Raw genomic sequence first — 18,505 nt, 5'->3', positions numbered from 1 at the left:
TGGATGAGTACAGGGTGTGTGCATGCAGGAAATGTTGGTGGGTGTGCGCACAGGGTATGTGTATGTGCAGGGGATGTGGAGGTGGATGTGCACGAGGGTGTGCGTGCAGGGGATGTGGGGTGGGTGTGTACAAGGTGTGTGTCTACAGGGTATGTGGGGGTGCACAGGGTGTGCGTGTGCAGAGGATATGGGGGTGGCTGCATACAGGGTGTGGGGGGGAAGTGGGTGTCTGTGTGTACAGCGTGCGGGCAGGCAGGGCATGTGGGGTAGATGTCTGCAGGGGGACTGTGTGTGTGTGCAAAGCGGGTGTAAGGATGATTGTACGCAAGGTGTGTGTATGCAGGAGCAGAGACCGCACGGGGAGGATATACCCAAGAGGATGCGGACGAGAGGTGCATGCGCAGGGGGGAACGGTTAGTGGGTGCGTACGCACTGGGCGGCCGGCGGGGCCTCTCCCTTTTCATGCAGCCGGGCGGGGGGGGAGGGGTCCGCGAGCCGCTGTCACGTGGGGCGGGGCGGCCAGTCAGAGCGCGGCTCCTCTCCAGCCTTTCCGCCCCAACTGCTGCGCACGAGCCCGCGAGCTGGGGGCACAAACCGCCGCCGCCTCGGCGCCTCGCCCCGCCCCCGCAGGCGGGTGCCGCGCACGCACAAGGGGGCGGGGCTGACGCTCGCGGCTCTTCCTCAGCGTCCGGCACCGCCCCCAACTCGGGGCCGGAAGTGGTCAGCCCCGCCCCGGAAGTGCTTGGGGCGGAGACGGGCGGGGGTTGGGACGTAAGGCTGCGCGGCTGCGTTGGTTTTGCACCGGAGTTAAGATGGCGGTGCAGACGCAGAGCGGGATTCGCCTCAGCGCGGTGAGCGGGCGGCCGGGCGCCCCCCTCCCCGGGGTGGGGGGGCGTGAGTTGGTTTCTCCCGCTATCTTCCCCCCACGTCTCGAGTCCGTTCCCTGGGGACCGGGTGGGGGCGGCGAAAGGGTCCCCCCAGCAGGCGGCAGCTCCCTGCGCCCAGGCACGAAGGGGCGGGCTGAGGCCTGGCCCCGGGCAGGGAAACCTGCGCTTCCGAAAACCAAAACACCGCGAAGCTTACAGGCGGCTCCCGAGAGACGGGCCGGGGCCGGGGCCGGGGGCTGGGCGCGCGCCGCCATGGGGGAGTCCGGGCTGGCTGGGAGGAGCTTTTCCACTCTGCGCGGGGGGAGCCCGGGCGGGGCTCGGCGCTCTGTGCCGGTCTGGCCGCGGGGGTGGTCGCCGCATGGCTGTTGGGGGCGGTGCCATCGGGGCTGTTTGGGAACAGTCAGGTGGGCGAGGCAATGAAGGACGCCTCAGCTCAACTCAAGTGTTTCCGGGAGGGGGACTTGAGAGACGATGCAAACGCCTTTCGGTTTGATGCTCTGGCCCTGCCTATGGAGGTCGCGGGACAGGTTTGGGCAGGAAGCCCGAGTTTGGGAGGCGGAGAAGAACAAAAACACTGGCTAGATTTAAAAGGACATAATCATTCTTTGGGGTAGCAGTTGTCAGGGATCTTTTCAGGGGAAACCTGTTGGCACCCACAGGTACCTACAGGGTTTTTAAACAGCTAGGCTTTCCTGTGCCCTTCTCACGTGATGGAAGAGCTTAAATAATATGCAATATTGTTGTAGCTGTGTGGTTTCTATGGTATTGGAGAGACGAGGTGGGCAAGGTAATATCTTCTATTGGACCAGCTTCTGTTGAACAAGGAAAAAAGACAAAAATGCCATATCACCAGTGGTGAACGCTTTTCATGAAGCAATCACTCTGTATCTGATTTATCAGTCGTTATATCCTTAAAGGAAACCTGCACAGCACTTCCAAAAGATGAGTGAGAGCTTAAATTCATAATTTTGTTAGACACTAAAAATCATGGTTATAATAAAGGCACTGGCTTCATGGCTTATTACCCACCAACCCCACTTTTTGTCAATGACTGCAATGGTGTTAATGGACCACTTCACCTTGACTGGTCCCTTAGAATATGTGTTATCAATTTACGCTGAACTATTTTATATTTAGCTGTGACACTCTGAGGGGTTGTCTGCATTTCAGGTACTGTACTGGAAGGCAGTTACCAAGTCGAGGTGAGAAGCCCTCCCAATGACATAGCGTTGTGTACACAGGAAGTTTGGTCTGTACTGTGTTGCTGAGTGACATAGTTATAACCATATAAGTTCCTAGTGTAGTCTAGGGCTCACTACCTTTCCCAGACCTGAAAAAGAGCTCTGTGTAGCTTTAAAGATTGTCTCTCTCACCAACAGAACTCCGGCTTAGATAAAATAGACAGGCATGTAGATCTTCTGTTTTTTTTAAAAAAAACTTTTTTTCTCTTACACTATTCTTTGTGTTCCTACTGTTAAGACTAAAGAATACTTTGTTTTAAGAAACCTCTTTTTGGGTCACTGTAATCCATTGGTCACCGATTCCCAAAGGAAGGACAGGAGGCACAAAACTTAGTCAGATCTGTTGGGTAAGCACAGTTGATATGCAGGCTACTGGAGCCTAGAACCCATTCTGTGAGTGGGAGAATAGCAGGATTGTCCAAGGGAGAAGGCATAAGACTGGAGAAGTGGACTTAGAGAGATCTGTAAGGGGTCAAAGGCACAGCTAACCATGGTAGTGGCAACTAGCATTGTCCATGGCGGTGGCTATAACCAAGGGCTAAAACCAGTTGAACAAATCACTTCAAAGTTCTGGATGTTTAAAAATGACTAGTAATATTTAGGGTTGCCAGTTCTCCCGGTTTTGCCTGGAGTCTCTTGGAATCAGGCCGTATCTCCCAGAGGCTACTGAAACCAAACCAGGAGATTTTAGGCTGGTAAAAGTCAAGGGGTGCAGCAGGGCTAAGGCAGACTCCCTACCTGCCCTTGCCCCGTAACGCTCTTGAAAGCGGCCGGCATATCCCTGCGGCCCATGGGGATGTGGGGGCTCCGTGTGCTGCCCAAACGCCGACTCCGCAGCTCCCATTGGCCGGCAACTGCGGCCAAAGGGAGCTACGGGGCGGTGCTTGTGAGTGTGGGCAGAGCATGGAGCCTCCTACCCCTCACCCAGGTGCTGCAAGGATGTGCTGGCTGCTTCCGGGAGTGGGGTGGTGCCAGGGCATGCAGGGAGACTGCCTTAGCCCTGCTGTGGCGCTGCCTGGGAGCTGCCCGAGGTAAGTGCCTCCTGTCTGGAGCCCACACCCTCTCCTGCCTCCTAAGCCTGGAGCCCCCTCCTGCACCCCAACTCCTTGCCCCATCCTTGAGCCCCCCTCCAAACTCCCTCCCAGAGCTTGCACCCCACATCCCCTTCTGCACCCCTACCCCAGGCTCAGCCTGGAGCCCCTTCCACATTCCAAACTCCTTGGCCCTAGCCCAGAGCATGCATCCCCCCTGCTCCCCAGGTATCTTGTATCTGCCCCAGCCCGGTGAGGGTGGTGGGGAGAGCGAGCAACGGAGGGAAGATGGATGGAGTGAGTTGGGCAGGACAAGAGTGTTTGGGTTTTTGTGATTAGACAGTTGGCAACCCTGGTATTATTCTTGTTTTCTAATATTTGGGTCCTTCCAAAAGAAAAGTGATTCTAAAACTTCATGCACAATTAAATGTCATTCAAGTGCAATGTACAAGATAATCAAAACAAACAAATCTTATTTTCAGAAAGCAGTTCTATTAGTTGTTTTCAGAAGGAACTTAATAAAATCTATAGTGGCTCTGAATTTTTTTAGAATGGAAATTTTGCTAACGTTACTATATCTATGAAGTAAAATTATAATTAGGAAGACGAAGATTCAGAAACCTATTTATTTAGAAGTATGGAACTGAATAGATGAGGGAAGGTAAACATTTATAGTCTCAAATATACATATTTAGTGCATTGAACTAGTTAAAATCTCCCACAATCTTTCGTACTCATGTTGAGCTTTATTGTGGAAATTCACTAGTATTTAAATTGTTGTAATCTCTGTTCTTTGTATATGCAGAATCTGTCAAAAGCAAGATGTATGTTCTGTTGAAGTTTGCTAAATATGCACTTTGTGCTAGGTACGTACCGTTAGTGCAGATGTTTCCGCAGTTTATTTTCATCTGGAATGTTATGTACAAAGCTAGAAAAAGTTTGTAAGGTGTGGTAATAGAATTGAAAATTCCACAGATTCCATCTGTCATAAACAAGTGGAAAAAAAAGATGAGCAGAATTAAGCTTATAAAGTTGGAACAAACGGGAAAATGTAACTATTGTAAGTGTGTTCTCCAGATTGGTAGCATAGTGACCTTTCTGTATTATGCTGTCTTTACTTCCGATCAGTAAGTTGATTGATCCTGGTTATCTGGTGTCTTGACTCACTATCAAATGCTCATAGCTGACATGTACAGTATTCTGTGAAAAGAAAAAGAGTGCTTGTGGCACCTTTAGAGACTAACAAATTTATTTAAACATAAGCTTTCGTATGCTACAGCTCACTTCATCGGATGCATTCAGTGGAACATTCTGTGTATTCCAAACCTCATCTTAAAGATATCTTGTGTAACTACCCACCATTCAACAGGGAAAGATTTATAACAACTTCAGAAATGTCAAGAATTGACTACAAATGAAAGTTATAATAAATTTTACAAACCTTTTAACTCCTACAATCTCTCCCATGTATGATATTATAGAAACACTGGTGGCACTCCGTAGATAAGGCTACATTCTGAAATGTGTATGTATTTCTCTCTACATGTAGGTGAGCTTTCAGAGTGAAATTTTACTTCAGCATTAATATTTGTCTTTTGAGTATTCTGAGTAGTTTGATTTCTTTTCATAAACTTTAAATTGGGCTCTGGCTGAAACTTATCCATAGTAGCCTGACTTTGTGTGCGCACGCACGCTGGGGGTAGGGAAGAGAGAAGGAATCAACTGATCAAAAAAGAGCCACTATGGGTTAGTGCTTTTCCGTCAGATTTATCCTGTAACAAAGAAAGTTTTATGTGTAGCTGCTGACAGATTTATTTTCTGTCAGCAGCTCCATTTCTCTGACAGATTATATCCTACAGTATAAAAGATTTTTATCTTTCAGAGAAGTGCAACTGCTAATGGATAGGTTTCAGAGTAGCAGCCATGTTAGTCTGTATTCGCAAAAAGAAAAGGAGTACTTGTGGCACCTTAGAGACTAACCAATTTATTTGAGCATAAGCTTTCGTGAGCTACAGTTAGTCTCTAAGGTGCCACAAGTACTCCTTTTCTTTTTGCTAATGGATACAATCTTCTCTGTCAACAACTGTAGTTCTCTAGCAGGTAAAATCTTATGTCAATGAAGTGCAGCTGTCACAGAACTAGGGGACTCACTTTTCTTCAGGTCCCACCTCCCCTACTGAACGTCTTCTTCCTGCTTAAACATATTTTTAAAAAACCTAGGAAATTAACACACAAGTTATGAAGCAGTTATGGTTGCCACTCTTGTAATATACTGACATACAATCAACATGCATGCCCATTGTTGTAGCTGTGTTAGTCCCTCCCAGTATATTAGAGACACAAGGTGGTGAGGTAATGTCTTTTATTGAAGTTGGTTCAGTAAAAGAGATTCTTATCTGCCTTGGCTCTCTTACATGATCAAGGAAAAGTTAGCTGTCTAACAGTACATACCCTCTAGTCCACAGGCCTGCCTTACCATTACCATAGCTACTGCGAATGATAGACGACGCACAACAAAACCTTAACTCTGCTCCTCTAAGGATGCCAGCCTTCCAGCATCCTCTACCAAATTATTCTCTCCCAGCATACTAAACTATGTCAGACATTTACTACTGATAGTATTGGGGATGTGGAGAATCTAGTAAAGTAGTATTCGCAGAGAGCAGCTTAAAGGGGCAAAGTTAAGATTCTGATATATAATAGTAATAATAGTAATACTAAGGTGTGGGCCTATGGGTAGAGGAGTAGGTGGTATGTACTGTTAAGTGGCTTAACTATTTGTTTTGTATCCAGTAAGTTACATGTGTGACAACCTTAATTGTTTTTACAATAAAGATTTTTGTCATCTGTAATCTATCACTGGCCTGGCTTGAATATGTACTCTGAGTATCTGGCTATGTAGAAACATTGATATGTAACCTGCATTTGGCCAGGTGAGTGCATTGTTCATAACCTCTGAATAGGGAAGGTATAAGATTTGCAATTTGTTTAGGATCCTTGCGTGGGGTAAGTTGGTGTAGTGATAGATCTGGACTATAGATTAAAAATAAGATGTAGTTTCTTGACAGAAGTGGGTAGTTGGGGTAGGGGAGGCTTGCATCTGTTTGGTATATTGAGGCAAAAGGCAACTGTTGTTGATATAGGTAGGATATTTCCTAGGGAATGTCTTGCTACTAAATGATGAACTAGCACTTGGCTAAGCCATCGTGGATTAACAAGTTGTTGTTAGTGTAGCCTCTCACTCTACAAGGGAGCCATGAGGGAGGAGACACAATGGGCGCAGGGCAGCGGCTGCAAACACTTCCCTGTGGAAACTGAACGTGATGACGAATCCATGCTATCCCACTGGAGTGCACGACTCCCTCCTCTGGATGGCGCATGTACGGCTGCACAGGCGCCCACTTTCCAAAGTGCCAGGGGGTGCTCAACCCCCGGCTCTGCCCCAGGCCTGCCCCCACCCACTCCCCAGAGTGTGCTGCGTCCTCGTGGCCCACCCTTATTCCAAGCCACCACCCGCTAACAGGAGGCGGCCAAACAACGTTATATGCAAACATTGCGCAATTTTTAATTACTATGTTCTCTAATAGATCAACGATGAAACAACGTTAAGTGAGGAGTGACTGTACCCACTCATTGAATAGTGCTACAGCTTCTGGGGGCACATTCTGTGATTCTTAGCAATGTAAAATTTAAGCTGCTTTTTGAATTATTTCTTAGTGCATTGTGGGAGAACTTGTCTGTCCTTTCTGGGAATATGGAAAAATTGTTGGAAGGTATTGGACTAATGGTGGCAGCACAGTGAAGCTAGCCTGCGTCCACACTGCAATAGTTTTACAGTTGCTGAGCTGTGCTCACTTCTGTGTTAGCCCATACCTCCTCTTGGGCCTGCCATTTTGAGTTAAAAGCACCACTGCATTCAAATTAAGGGGTTTTATGTGTGATGATGGCTCAAGTATAACTCGAGTTAACTTTGCAGTGAAGACCAGGCCAAAGACACGTTAGACCTTTGAGTCCTGCTGGACAGTGGATTAGTTTTAATTTAATCAATAGAAAAGGGTTTGAGAATATGCATCATGAGGATATGCTCCTGTTATGTGCATTGGATTCCATTAAACTCTTCCATGTATGTAAAAATTGCTTTTCAAACAAGCTTTACAACATTCATGTGGGATGAGCAATGTTATTAGAGACAAAGGAGGGTGAGGTAATATCTTTTATTGGACCAACTTTTAGTATTTTAACAACACTGGTGGCTTGCCCATGAGAGGATCGTGCATGTACATATACATATACAAAAATATAAAATCACCCAGGATTAAGCTCTCCAAAGGAAGTTAGAGATTTCATGCAATAACCACTCCGTGAAAGTCATTAAGGATATTGTGTGAGCTAAATCACTCTCCTTTGTACAGGTGGTTAGAACTTTCTAAGCTGCCTTTGTTTTGCAGAGCTGCTGTATAAAAGTGTTGATGGCCCAGCTTTCTGCACCATATGGTCTACATGAGCAGTGTGGGACTAGGAGTTTCTCCAGCCCTGGGCTACACTACAGAATTACTTTGGTATAACTGTTGAATTGGAATTAATTTGCAAACTGGATACAATTAACTTAGGCTTGAATAGAGACTGGGAGTGGATGGGTCATTACACAAAGTAACACTATTTCACCATGTTCTTCTCCCCCACTGTTCCTCAGATGTTCTTGTCAACTGCTGGAAATGGCCCACCTTGATTATCACTACAAAAGGTCATCCGACCCCCCCCCCCCCCCCAGTAATAGCTTAGCTTAAAGAAAGGGAGTACTTGTGGCACCTTAGACACTAACCAATTTATTTGAGCATAAGCTTTCGTGAGCTACAGCTCACGAAAGTTTGTGCTCAAATAAATTGGTTAGTGTCTAAAGTGCCACAAGTACTCCCTTTCTTTTTGTGAATACCGACTAACACAGCTGTTACTCTGAAGCTTAGCTTAAGTGATCACTCTGGTTACAGTGTGTATGGTAACACCCATTGTTTCATGTTCTCTATGTTGTCAAAGTTTGACTCACTCACAATTTATCAGACCACTCTGTTTTATTAGCAAAGCTGCTCTGCTAACGCATTTAGAAGTGAGCCCCCCGAGTGGGGCTTGTGTCTCTTAATTTATACAGTTTTTGGAGAACAAGTTACAGAGAAGTTACAGACAAAAGAAGAAAAAAGATTTTAGTCACCACCCTTCGAGATCCCTGAGACCAGTCACGTATCTTCAATTACCTGCCACCCTTAACAATCTCCTTTAACAGCTTCCAGTTAACTTAACTAATTGCCCTTCACACCTTCCATTCTGATGCCTGCTTCTTAGACGTGCTGACTCTATCTTAATTGCTTCTCCATTCAAAAGCTAACTGTCCCTACATGTGCTCCCTCAGATACTTTGTAACATGTTTTGGCATGCCCTCTCATATACAATGTATCCAGCATGTCCCCTTATACAACACTATACTTATACAATGTTATACTTACACAATCCCCCCTTTTGGTCAAGGCTACGCTCATGACCAATGACTTACTGGATTCCATACATCAATCGTTCTTTTTCATTACTTTCACTGGTGACATTTAACAACATTAGATTAGCACTCTGGATTCCCCAGACCCTCAGGACACAGTAGCTGAGGATTAAGCTTCTCAAAGGACACATGTTGGAAGCAGGACCCTTTCTGGTTCCGACAACCCCTTTCGAGGGAACCGCAGTCACGGTTTTACATCCACTAGGCAGCAGGCGCTAGGCTCACTACTGCTTCTTGTTTGTTGGGTCCTGCTGTCTGCTTACCCTCTGCTTCTGGCAACCCTTACGAGAGCGCAGATTGTAAGGTATTGCAGGCTGTTCCTCTTTGTCTTCTGGGGTTGAAGCTGGTTCTACGTGGTCAAGCAGAGGTGCTTACACTGTGAGGCGTGGATCCATGCAGCGATGCTGGATAATTTCACTGCTGTCTGGGTGGTGAGCAGTACCTGGTATGGACCCTTCCACCGGGGTTCCGAGGCGTGCTTCCGAAGGTGGTGCCACAGGTAGACCCAATCACCAGGCTCAAGAGTGTGACGGGCAGCAGAGGTGGGTTCCGTGGGCCAAGCTGCTCGCACCTGCGAATGGAAGGAGCTCACAGCTTGCATTAACCCTTTGCAGTACTGGAGGAGCATGCTGTGAGTTAGGTTTAGGTCTGGGGCTGGGGCAATAGTAGCCATTGTTCGCATAGGGCATCCCATGATGATTTCAAATGGACTCAATTTGTGTCTCTGGAATGGGGATGACCGAATTTCCATAAGGGCCAGTGGTAAAGCAGCTGGCCAGTTTAACCCTGTGGAACTACAGATTTTTGCTAGCTTATTTTTAAGCACACCATTTCGCCTTTCAACTGCCCCTGCACTCTGTGGATGGTAAGGGCAGTGCAACGGGTGGGTGACATGTAATACCTGGTTTAGATGTTGAACAATTTTTCCAGTAAAATGTGTTCCCTGGTCACTAGACAAAGTGGGAGGAATTCCCTTGGTAGGGATAATGTGATTTAACAGACATTTTGCAACGGACAATGAATCAGCTTTGCGACAGGGAAAGGCTTCAATCCAACCCGAAAACAGACATATTATAACTAAAATGAATTCATATTTCTGACACTTTGGCATTTGTACAAAATCAAGTTGCCAGTGTATGAAAGGTGCTTGAGGCAAACCCCGGAACCCTTGTGTTACTTTTACAGATTTGCCTACATTGTGGCTTTGACAAGTAACACAAGCAGCACAGTGGCGGTTTGCAAAGGAGCTGAAATGGGGAGCCCACCACCCCGCCTTACTCATAGCAGAGACCATCCCCTCCTTGCCGACATGCGAAACACCATGTAGCAGGGCGGCTAGAGACGGGTAGAGTGAGAGGGGGGCTACAAAGGTACCGGTGGGCGATCGCCAAAGGGAATCAGAATGCAAAGAGCAACCCAAAGCACTCCAGGAGTCTTTCTCTGTTTCTGGGGCAGAATCCTGGAGCTGAGCGAGATGAGACAGGGATGGTGGCGTTACAGAGACAGAGAGGGGACCAAGAAACGCTTCTGGTGAAGGTTTTATAGTGGCGGCATGTTTTGCAGTAGCATCAGCAAGTGCATTACCTTTTGCCACCTTGGTGTCTGCCGCTAAGTGGCCAGTACACTTAACAATTGCCAAGGCAGACGTAAAACTGCATACAGGAGGGAGGCAATGTAGGGGCCATTGTTGATAGGGGTACCAGTAGAGGTAAGAAAACCTCGAGCCTGCCAGAGGGTGCCAAAGTCATGCACAACCCCAAAGGCATACTGAGAATCAGTAAAAATAGTGGCAGAGAGCCCCTCGGCTAGAAAGCAGGCACAAGTTAGAGCAGTCAGTTCAGCCACCTGGGCAGAGGTCACAGAGGGTAAGGGCACAGCTTCTATGGTCTCAGAGAGAGAGACCACAGCGTACCCTGCAAGAAGGTGGCCTTGGTCATTTCTATAACAGGACCCATCAGTGAATAATACCAGGTCAGAGTTAGGGAGAGGTACATCTGAAAGGTCGGGGCGCGGGACAGTGATAGCGGAGACCGTTGCAAGGCAGTCATGGGGTTCACCATCACTAGGTAAAGGAAGGAGGGTAGCAGGGTTTAACTGGGAGCAGCGCTTAATAGTGATATGTGAGGCTGAAAGCAGCAAAAGTTCATACCTAGTGAGGCGAGCAGAGGAGAGGTGAGCAGTGTTGCGTTGCAGAAGGAGAGTTTCCACAGAATGGGGAACCGTGAGAGGAGAGCGGAGGACAAGGGACTCAGACATCTCAACCAGGCGCGCTGCAGCAGCTACAGCGCATAGGCAAGGGGGTAAACCCTGGGCTACAGGGTCCAAGGTTGCAGAAAAATAAGCCACCGGGCGATTTCTGTCACCGTGCTCCTGAGTAGGAACCCCGAGGGCACAAGCAGATTGTTCGTGACAGAAAAGGGTAAAAGGCTTGTCATAGTTAGGTAACCCTAAGGCAGGGGCAGAGGCTAAATTCTGCTTAAGGGAGATGAAAGCAGCATTTGCTTCAAGTGGCCATGGCATGGGGTTAGGTACAGAGGATCGAGTGAGTTCTTGGAGTGGTTTAGCCAGAGAAGCATATTGGGGAATCCATTGCCTACAGAACCCTGTCATGCCGAAGAATTTTCTGACCTGGCGTGGAGAGCAAGGCTGGGGAAAGCTAAGGATGGCTTGTACCCGGGCTGGATAGAGTGTACGGGAACCCTGGGAGAGAAGGAAGCCTAGGTATGTGACAGAGGTTTGGCAGAGCTGCAGTTTTGTGCAAGAAGCCTTATGACCCTTGTTTGCTAAAGCTGTGAGAAGTGTTAGTGAATCAGTTTCTGAGGCAGACAGAGAGGGGGAGCACAGGAGTAAGTCGTCCACATATTGGATCAGTGTGGATCCTGATGGGAAAACCAGATCAGCGAGATCCCTGGCTAGGGCTTGAGAAAAATAAGATGGACTCTCTGTATACCCCTGGGGAAGGGTAGTCCATGTATATTGCTGACCCTTGTAGGAGAAGGCAAAGAGATACTGGGATTCAGAGTGAACTGGGACAGAGAAGAAAGCGGAGCACAAATCTACAACAGTAAAGTGTGTTGCATTTGGAGGAATAGACGCTAGTATTGTAGCAGGGTTAGGAACCACTGGAAAAGAAGGTATGACAATACGGTTAATAGCTCGAAGGTCTTGAACAAATCGCCACAATTTGCCATCAGCCTTTTGAACTGGGAGGATAGGGGTGTTACAGGGGCTGAAACAAGGGACAATAATTCCTTGTTCTTTTAATGCAGATATAACTGGAGCAATCCCAGCCTCTGCCTCAGGATTCAAAGGATACTGAGACAGGCGAGGCAGAAGTTTGGAATTGTCTACAGTAATCTGAACTGGGTCAGTATTTAATCGGCCCACTTCAGATGGGTGAGATGGCCATAGGGAGGAGGGAACCTGAGAGATTAGGTGCTCTAGGGACGGAGTTAAGGGACAGCAAGGGACCGGAGTGGAGAGGGAAGTTTCAGACAGCAGGGAGGCTACAGAATCACATAAGGAAGACTGAGGGATTTGCAGATAGACACCATCTGGGGAGCAGTAAATAGAACAGCCAAGTTTGCATAGCAAGTCCCGTCCCAGAAGGTTTGCAGGGGTGGAATCAGAGAGGAGGAATGCATGCTCCTCAGAGAGGGGACCGACCTGAACAGACAAAGGTTTTGAGAGGGGAAAAGAGGTAGGGATCCCTGTAATGCCAACAGCAGACACAGATTTTCCAGATCGGGGAACCTCAGGCAAGTCAGTGGTGCGGATTGTAGAAAGAGAAGCTCCAGTATCAACAAGGAAAGGGAGAGAGAGATCATTTACAGTCAGGACACATTCTCCAGTAGGGGACAGAGGTAATAAGGGAGCTAAAACTTTGTGAGGTTCCCCAGCATCCCGTCATTGTTGGGGTGAAAAATAGGGTTGGGGATCAGCTGGAGGAACCAGCGGGGGGTTCACTTGATTTCCCATACAATTATTAGGTCGTCTTGGACACTCTTTTTTCCAGTGTCCAGGCTGTTTACAGTAGTTACAAACCCCAGTTAATCCAGCCCCCCGCCCCCTTACGCAACCTCGTCCCTGTCCCCGGTGTGGTCTGCTTAGTCCTGAATAATGCTGTATTTGCAGAGCCATTAATTTTTGGGAGGACTGTTCCTCCTTTCCTTTTAAAGTGCGGTGGCAATGCTCTGCTACTGCCAGCAATTTGTCCATGGTTTCAGTCTCCCATCCCACACTTATTCGTTTTAACATGCTGCCTGTGGCAAGGAGAAGACCATCAACAAATGCATGTGCGAAGGCCCCCTGCCCATTTACATCGGGCTCTTGTATTCCTGAATGTTGTAGGAAAATATCGGTTAGCCGGGACCTATAGTCGCCTGGGCTTTCTCCTTGCCCTTGCTTACAGCAACGTATTGCTGTCCAGTTTGTTTTAGGAGCCCACACTTTGGGAATGGCTTGATGCAGGCGCATACACCGGTCTCTGTATGCCGAATCTGGGCCAGTACTTTTTATGGTTGAGTGGCGTGCCTCAGCTGGCCAGTCTGCGGCAGCCAACCATTTTTCATAATAACTGGCAGGAGCTAACAATTTACACAGTTGGAGGAGATCTGTCTCAGAGGGTTCATAGGTTTCACAGATTAACAGAAACTCCTCAACAAATTTGACAGAGTTTTCCTGTGGTTTGGGAAAACTTTTAACTATAGATAAAAGTTCCGTACGAGTCCAGGGCTTATAATCCCATATGGACTTACTTTCTCCATTTTAAGGACTCGTAAGGGTGCCACAACAGTTTGATCAGAGTCTCTCATTAACCTCCCATCAGGTTCTCTTTTCCAAGAAGAGATGTCAAGAGAATCTTTGCAGTCTGCTTTGGATTTCTTCTTCATAATATTTTGCAGAGCTGCGAGGCCAATGAGGGTATCTTCTTCACTTTCATTATCTGTAGTCACTGAAGATTTTTCCTTTTCTGATTTCTTATTTGCGCAGGAGTATGGTGGGGGTCGGGTTTGATCCGGATCATTGCACCGGACGGGGCAAAGGGGAGCGCTCGGACTAGTGGTGGGAGAGACTGCATCCAATTGAACTGTTAACAGCTTCCAGTTAACTTAACTAATTGCCCTTCACACCTTCCATTCTGATGCCTGCTTCTTAGACGTGCTGGCTCTATCTTAATTGCTTCTCCATTCAAAAGCTAACTGTCCCTACATGTGCTCCCTCAGATACTTTGTAACATGTTTTGGCATGCCCTCTCATATACAATGTATCCAGCATGTCCCCTTATACAACGCTATACTTATACAATGTTATACTTCCACAATGTATATAAATCTCCCTACTGTATTTTCCACTGAATGCATCCGATGAAGTGAGCCGTAGCTCACAAAAGCTTATGCCCAAATAAATTTTAGTCTCTAAGGTGCCACAAGTACTCCTTTTCTTTTTGATATAACGGTCACTCAGGGGGTGTGAATAATCCACACCACTGAATGATGTAGGTATACTGAGCTAAGCACTAGTGTAGACAGCGCTATGTCGACAGGAGAGCTCTCACCAACATGGCTACTGCCTCTCATGGAGGTGGAGTTAAGTCGACAGGAGAGCTCGCTCCCATTGGCTTAGAATGTCTGCGCCAGAAGCAATACCGCGGAGTAGTTGCGTTGGTGCAGCTGTGTCACTACAGGTTTGTAGTGTAGACCTGCCCTCACTTGTAGAAGTGAAGTGCAGAGGTGTTCAGTGAGAGAGAGATTGGTGAGTGTGTCCTGGAAAGAGGCGGAAATGCTTTACTTGAGGTTTCTGCAAGAGTGAGTTGCTTATGTGCCATTTACCACCCCTGTTCAAGGAAATAGGATTGGTGTGTGCCTTTTGTAAATAAACAAGTTACCTGAAGAAAATATCTGACTCTGCATCACTAATGTCTGCTCCAAACAGAAAACTGACCTACAAGGTCCTGATTTCTGCTGTGCTTGGCAAAAGGTCAACAGCATTATATCTGTGGAGATAATGGACAGGGTGACTAGCTCATGTTTATTTAGGCCTTGTCTACACTAGAAAGGGTTTCCTGGTATAGCTGTTCTGGTCATTGGAGGGATAGGATTTAGGAGCTTGACTATCCAAACCATGAATCACCACTGCTTGACCTAAAGGAGCTATTTGGTTAGGGGTAAATAAGCCTTCATCAAACTGACCCAATTACTACAGGGAGACATGTTTGTACACACCTAGAGCAGGTCTATACTGCAAAGTTTAGTTGAGACAGGTGTCTTTCAGGTGTGTGGAAAAAACAGTACTCCCTGTCAACACAACAATGCCACCAAAAACTCCAGTTTAGATGCAACTATGCTGACAGAAGATTGCTTCTTCGGCATAGCTAATGTTCAGAAAGGTGATATTACAATGCTGGTGGAAAAACTCCATCTGTCAGTATATGCTATGTCTGCACTAGGGGGCTCCCCTGTTTAGCTATACTGACAAAGCATTTATAATATAGACAAAGCCTAAGCCAGTGTATTGCTCCTCTTGGTGGTTGCCCCTAGTAAGAATAAGTGCTTGTTACATACCTAAAGAAAAGATTACTCTTTTAGATCAAGTGGTTGAGGCTTGTGCTGGAGAGCTGAGATTTGGTTCCTCTAATGACGTCTAGTGTCAGTGGGCATGTAATTGTAGTGACATGTAGTACTCTTGGTGGAATTCTGTGCCAAAAAGTTTAAAAATCTACAACAAAAAATTAAAACTTTTGCACAGAATATTTAAACATTCTGCATATTTTGTCAAAATAACACAATATAATCACACCACTTTCAATTATTTTTGGTCATTTATTTCAAAATACCTGTCAGCAAGTATGTCTAACAATACAGACAACAAAAAAGATTAGGAAATGTTTTTTGACAAATAGATTCCTTACTAGGCATATTAATACAGAACTCTGAGTAATTCATTTAAACCGCAATACAGAACCATATTTCCCGCACCCTTCAGAAGCAGTGCAAAGGCTTGGGGGAGTTAGGGGTAACAGAGGAGCTGAGGGAGAGGGAAGTAAATTGCTGGGAAGGAGCCTGGGAGTGAACTTGGAGGGCTGTTGGGTATGGATGGGAAAAGTATGGAACAGGTTTTTTGCGGGGACAGGGAGGGATTGTTAGGGAGTTTCCCCCATGCAGACCCTGGCTGACCCCTAGCCTCTCCCATTCAGTCAGGCACATCTGCCCTCGCCCCCATGTGTCTCTGTGCCCTCAGCCAGCCACTTCCCTGTCCCTATGTGTCCCTGTACCCCTCCCCCTCGTGTTGGTGCCCTCACCCAGCCACTCCCCTGGCCCTATGTAGCTCTGCACCCCTTCCCCCATGTGTCTCTGTGCCCTCACCCAGCCACTCCCCTGTCCCTATGTATCCCAGTACCCCTCCCCTGTCTGCACTAGTCTCTGTGCCTCCACTCAGCCTCCCTATGTAGCTCTGCACCTCCCTCTGGAGTAATCAACTTCATAGGTGACCTTGAGGACTCTTGTCTAGAACACAGCATAACAACAAGGGCTAAATCTTGCCGATCATGTCACTTTCTTGAAGAATATTGATGATAAATGTTGGAAATATTCTTCAGATTTTTTTAAGTATGGTAACTTAACACTCATTTGTTGTATAAAATGGCTACTGTAAATGTCACAATATTTAATAGATATTGTCTTTCACTTTATAGTGTGGAGGGAAACAAACTGAGCTAACACTAACCTTTTTTGTTTTTGTTGTTTCAGCTTTGTCCAAAGTTCTTGCACACAAATTCTACCAGTCACACTTGGCCGTTCAGTGCAGTTGCAGAACTTATAGGTATCAGCACTTCATTTATTGAATACTTGACCCTTTTGTTTTTGTTTAAATTGTGCAGTGACTTTGACATTAAAACTTAAATTCAGCTAAAATAATTATAGTAATAGAAAGTGGAGGGGAAATAAGGTTCTAATTTTTGATTCTGTGGTACATTGAGAGCAATCAGAAGTTTCAATTTTATTATATTTAAGACTTCCTTACATGTGTTAATACAGTGTATTATAATTTAAAAAAAAACCTGTTTTTGCCATGTATGCTATTTGTGGTTTATTTTGTTTGGAAGTAGATCTGTCAGGTTCACTTGCAATAGCACAGTGGTATAATAAATTTGAACATTTCCCTAGCAATGTTCAAAACCTGAGACATTTTTTCTCATTTAAAATCCATAAAACCATTTCTTAGGCTTTTGTTCAATTTTCAATAGCAAAACCTAAATGTTGGACTTGTCTACTTGTAATAACAGATAGTTGCCAATAAGCCAAAGTGCACTTTGCTTTTATCTTTGTTCACAGTTTCTAGTTTTATAAAAGCTAGAAGTTTGATTGTGTTACCTTTCTTTAGGCTACGCTTTCTCAGGACAGTTTGTATCTCATATTTGGTTGTCCAAGAAGAAAATGTTTTATAGCCTTATTTGTTAGCCATGTGCTTCCTTTTCCTGAACTGCAGTTCAGCTTAGTTAGGAGCTGTCAAGGTTCCTTCCCCACTCTGAACTCTAAGTTACAGATGTGGGGACCTGCATGAAAGACCCCCTAAGCTTAGTCTTACCAGCTTAGGTTAAAAACTTCCTCAAGGTACAAATTTTGTTTTGTCTTTGAACCCTAATCTGCCACCACCAAGCGTGTTAATAAAGAACAGGGAAAGAGCCCACTTGGAGATGTCTTCACCCCAAATATCCCCCCAAGCCCTACACCCCCTTTCCTGGGGAAGACTTGATAAAAATCCTCACCAGTTTGTACAGGTGAACACAGACCCAAACCCTTGGATCTTAAGAACAATGAAAAATCAATCAGGTTCTTAAAAGAAGAATTTTAATTAAAGAAAAGGTAAAAGAATCACCTCTGTAAAATCAGTATGGTAAATACCTTACAGGGTAATCAGATTCAAAACCTAGAGAATCTCTCTAGGCAAAACCTTAAGTTACAAAAAGACACAAACAGGAATATACATTCCATCCAGCACAACTTATTTTACCAGCCATTTAAACAAAAGGAAATCTAACACATTTCTAGCTAGATTACTTACTAACTTAACAGAAGTTCTGAGACTGCATTCCTGATCTGTTCCCGGCAAAAGCATCACACAGACAGATGAGCCCTTTGTTCCCTCCCCTCCAGATTTGAAAGTATCTTGTCTCGTCATTGGTCATTTTGGTCAGGTGCCAACGAGGTTATCTTAGCTTCTTAACCCTTTACAAATGAAAGGGTTTTGCCTCTGGTCAGGAGGGGTTTTATAGCACTGTATACAGAAAGGTGGTTACCCTTTCCTTTATATTTTTGACAGGAGTATAGCTGGTTGAGAAGGACAAAAGGAGTAGGGTGAGTGGGAGAAACTACCCATTTCTGTTGCCATTCAGTGGTGGTTTGACGGAAACTGAGGTCAATCTTAATTTTTAGCATCTGGTTTTGTGTGAAGATCAGTCATTACAATCTGGATTTTTAAAAATAGGTTAGCCGTTTCCCTAGTAGGCAGCAAACTAGTAACATTTTGTTTGTACAAGGTACTAGAAAACAAGATTTTTATTTCTTTTCCTTTTTGCTTATGATGACGTCTTCAGTGGAATTTTACCTTTGCTATATCTTGAACTATAAATAGGGGCAGTATGGTAGATGGAATTGTTTTGGGGCTGTGTGTTTGAAATTATTAATATAGGAAACTACCATGACACCAGTTCAATCATAAATTCCTTTATTAAATCTAAAGGCCGAATGGCTTTTCTGTAATTGCTCTAAATAGGTCTAAAAGCCTAAATAATAAACAGTA

General features: G+C 45.7%; 1 protein-coding gene across 5 annotated transcripts in view; it reads left to right on the top strand.

Annotated features, from left to right (window-relative positions):
• Nucleotides 1-730: 730 nt before the first annotated feature.
• Nucleotides 731-18,505, top strand: part of MORC3 (MORC family CW-type zinc finger 3) — a 62,797-nt gene continuing 45,022 nt past the window's right edge. Inside the window, exons 1-3 of one of the 5 annotated variants that reach the window (XM_077818722.1) lie at nt 824-851; nt 3,965-4,025; nt 16,453-16,525. Coding sequence is in view for 2 of the 5 variants with exons in the window: in XM_077818706.1 (XP_077674832.1) it covers nt 7,629-7,718; nt 16,453-16,525 (163 nt within the window). In the remaining 3 variants the exon portion in view is untranslated. Of the gene's footprint in view, nt 852-3,964; nt 4,026-7,607; nt 7,719-9,230; nt 9,247-16,452; nt 16,526-18,505 lie in introns of those variants that run through there. The other 4 variants (XM_077818706.1, XM_077818714.1, XM_077818730.1 and 1 more) reach the window with 4 other exon arrangements.

Source organism: Eretmochelys imbricata, chromosome 1 (assembly GCF_965152235.1).
Source record: "Eretmochelys imbricata isolate rEreImb1 chromosome 1, rEreImb1.hap1, whole genome shotgun sequence".
NCBI classification, from domain to species: Eukaryota; Metazoa; Chordata; order Testudines; family Cheloniidae; genus Eretmochelys; species Eretmochelys imbricata.
The sequence above is the reverse complement of the archived record's forward strand: the minus strand, read 5'-3'. Positions and strand labels throughout refer to the sequence as shown.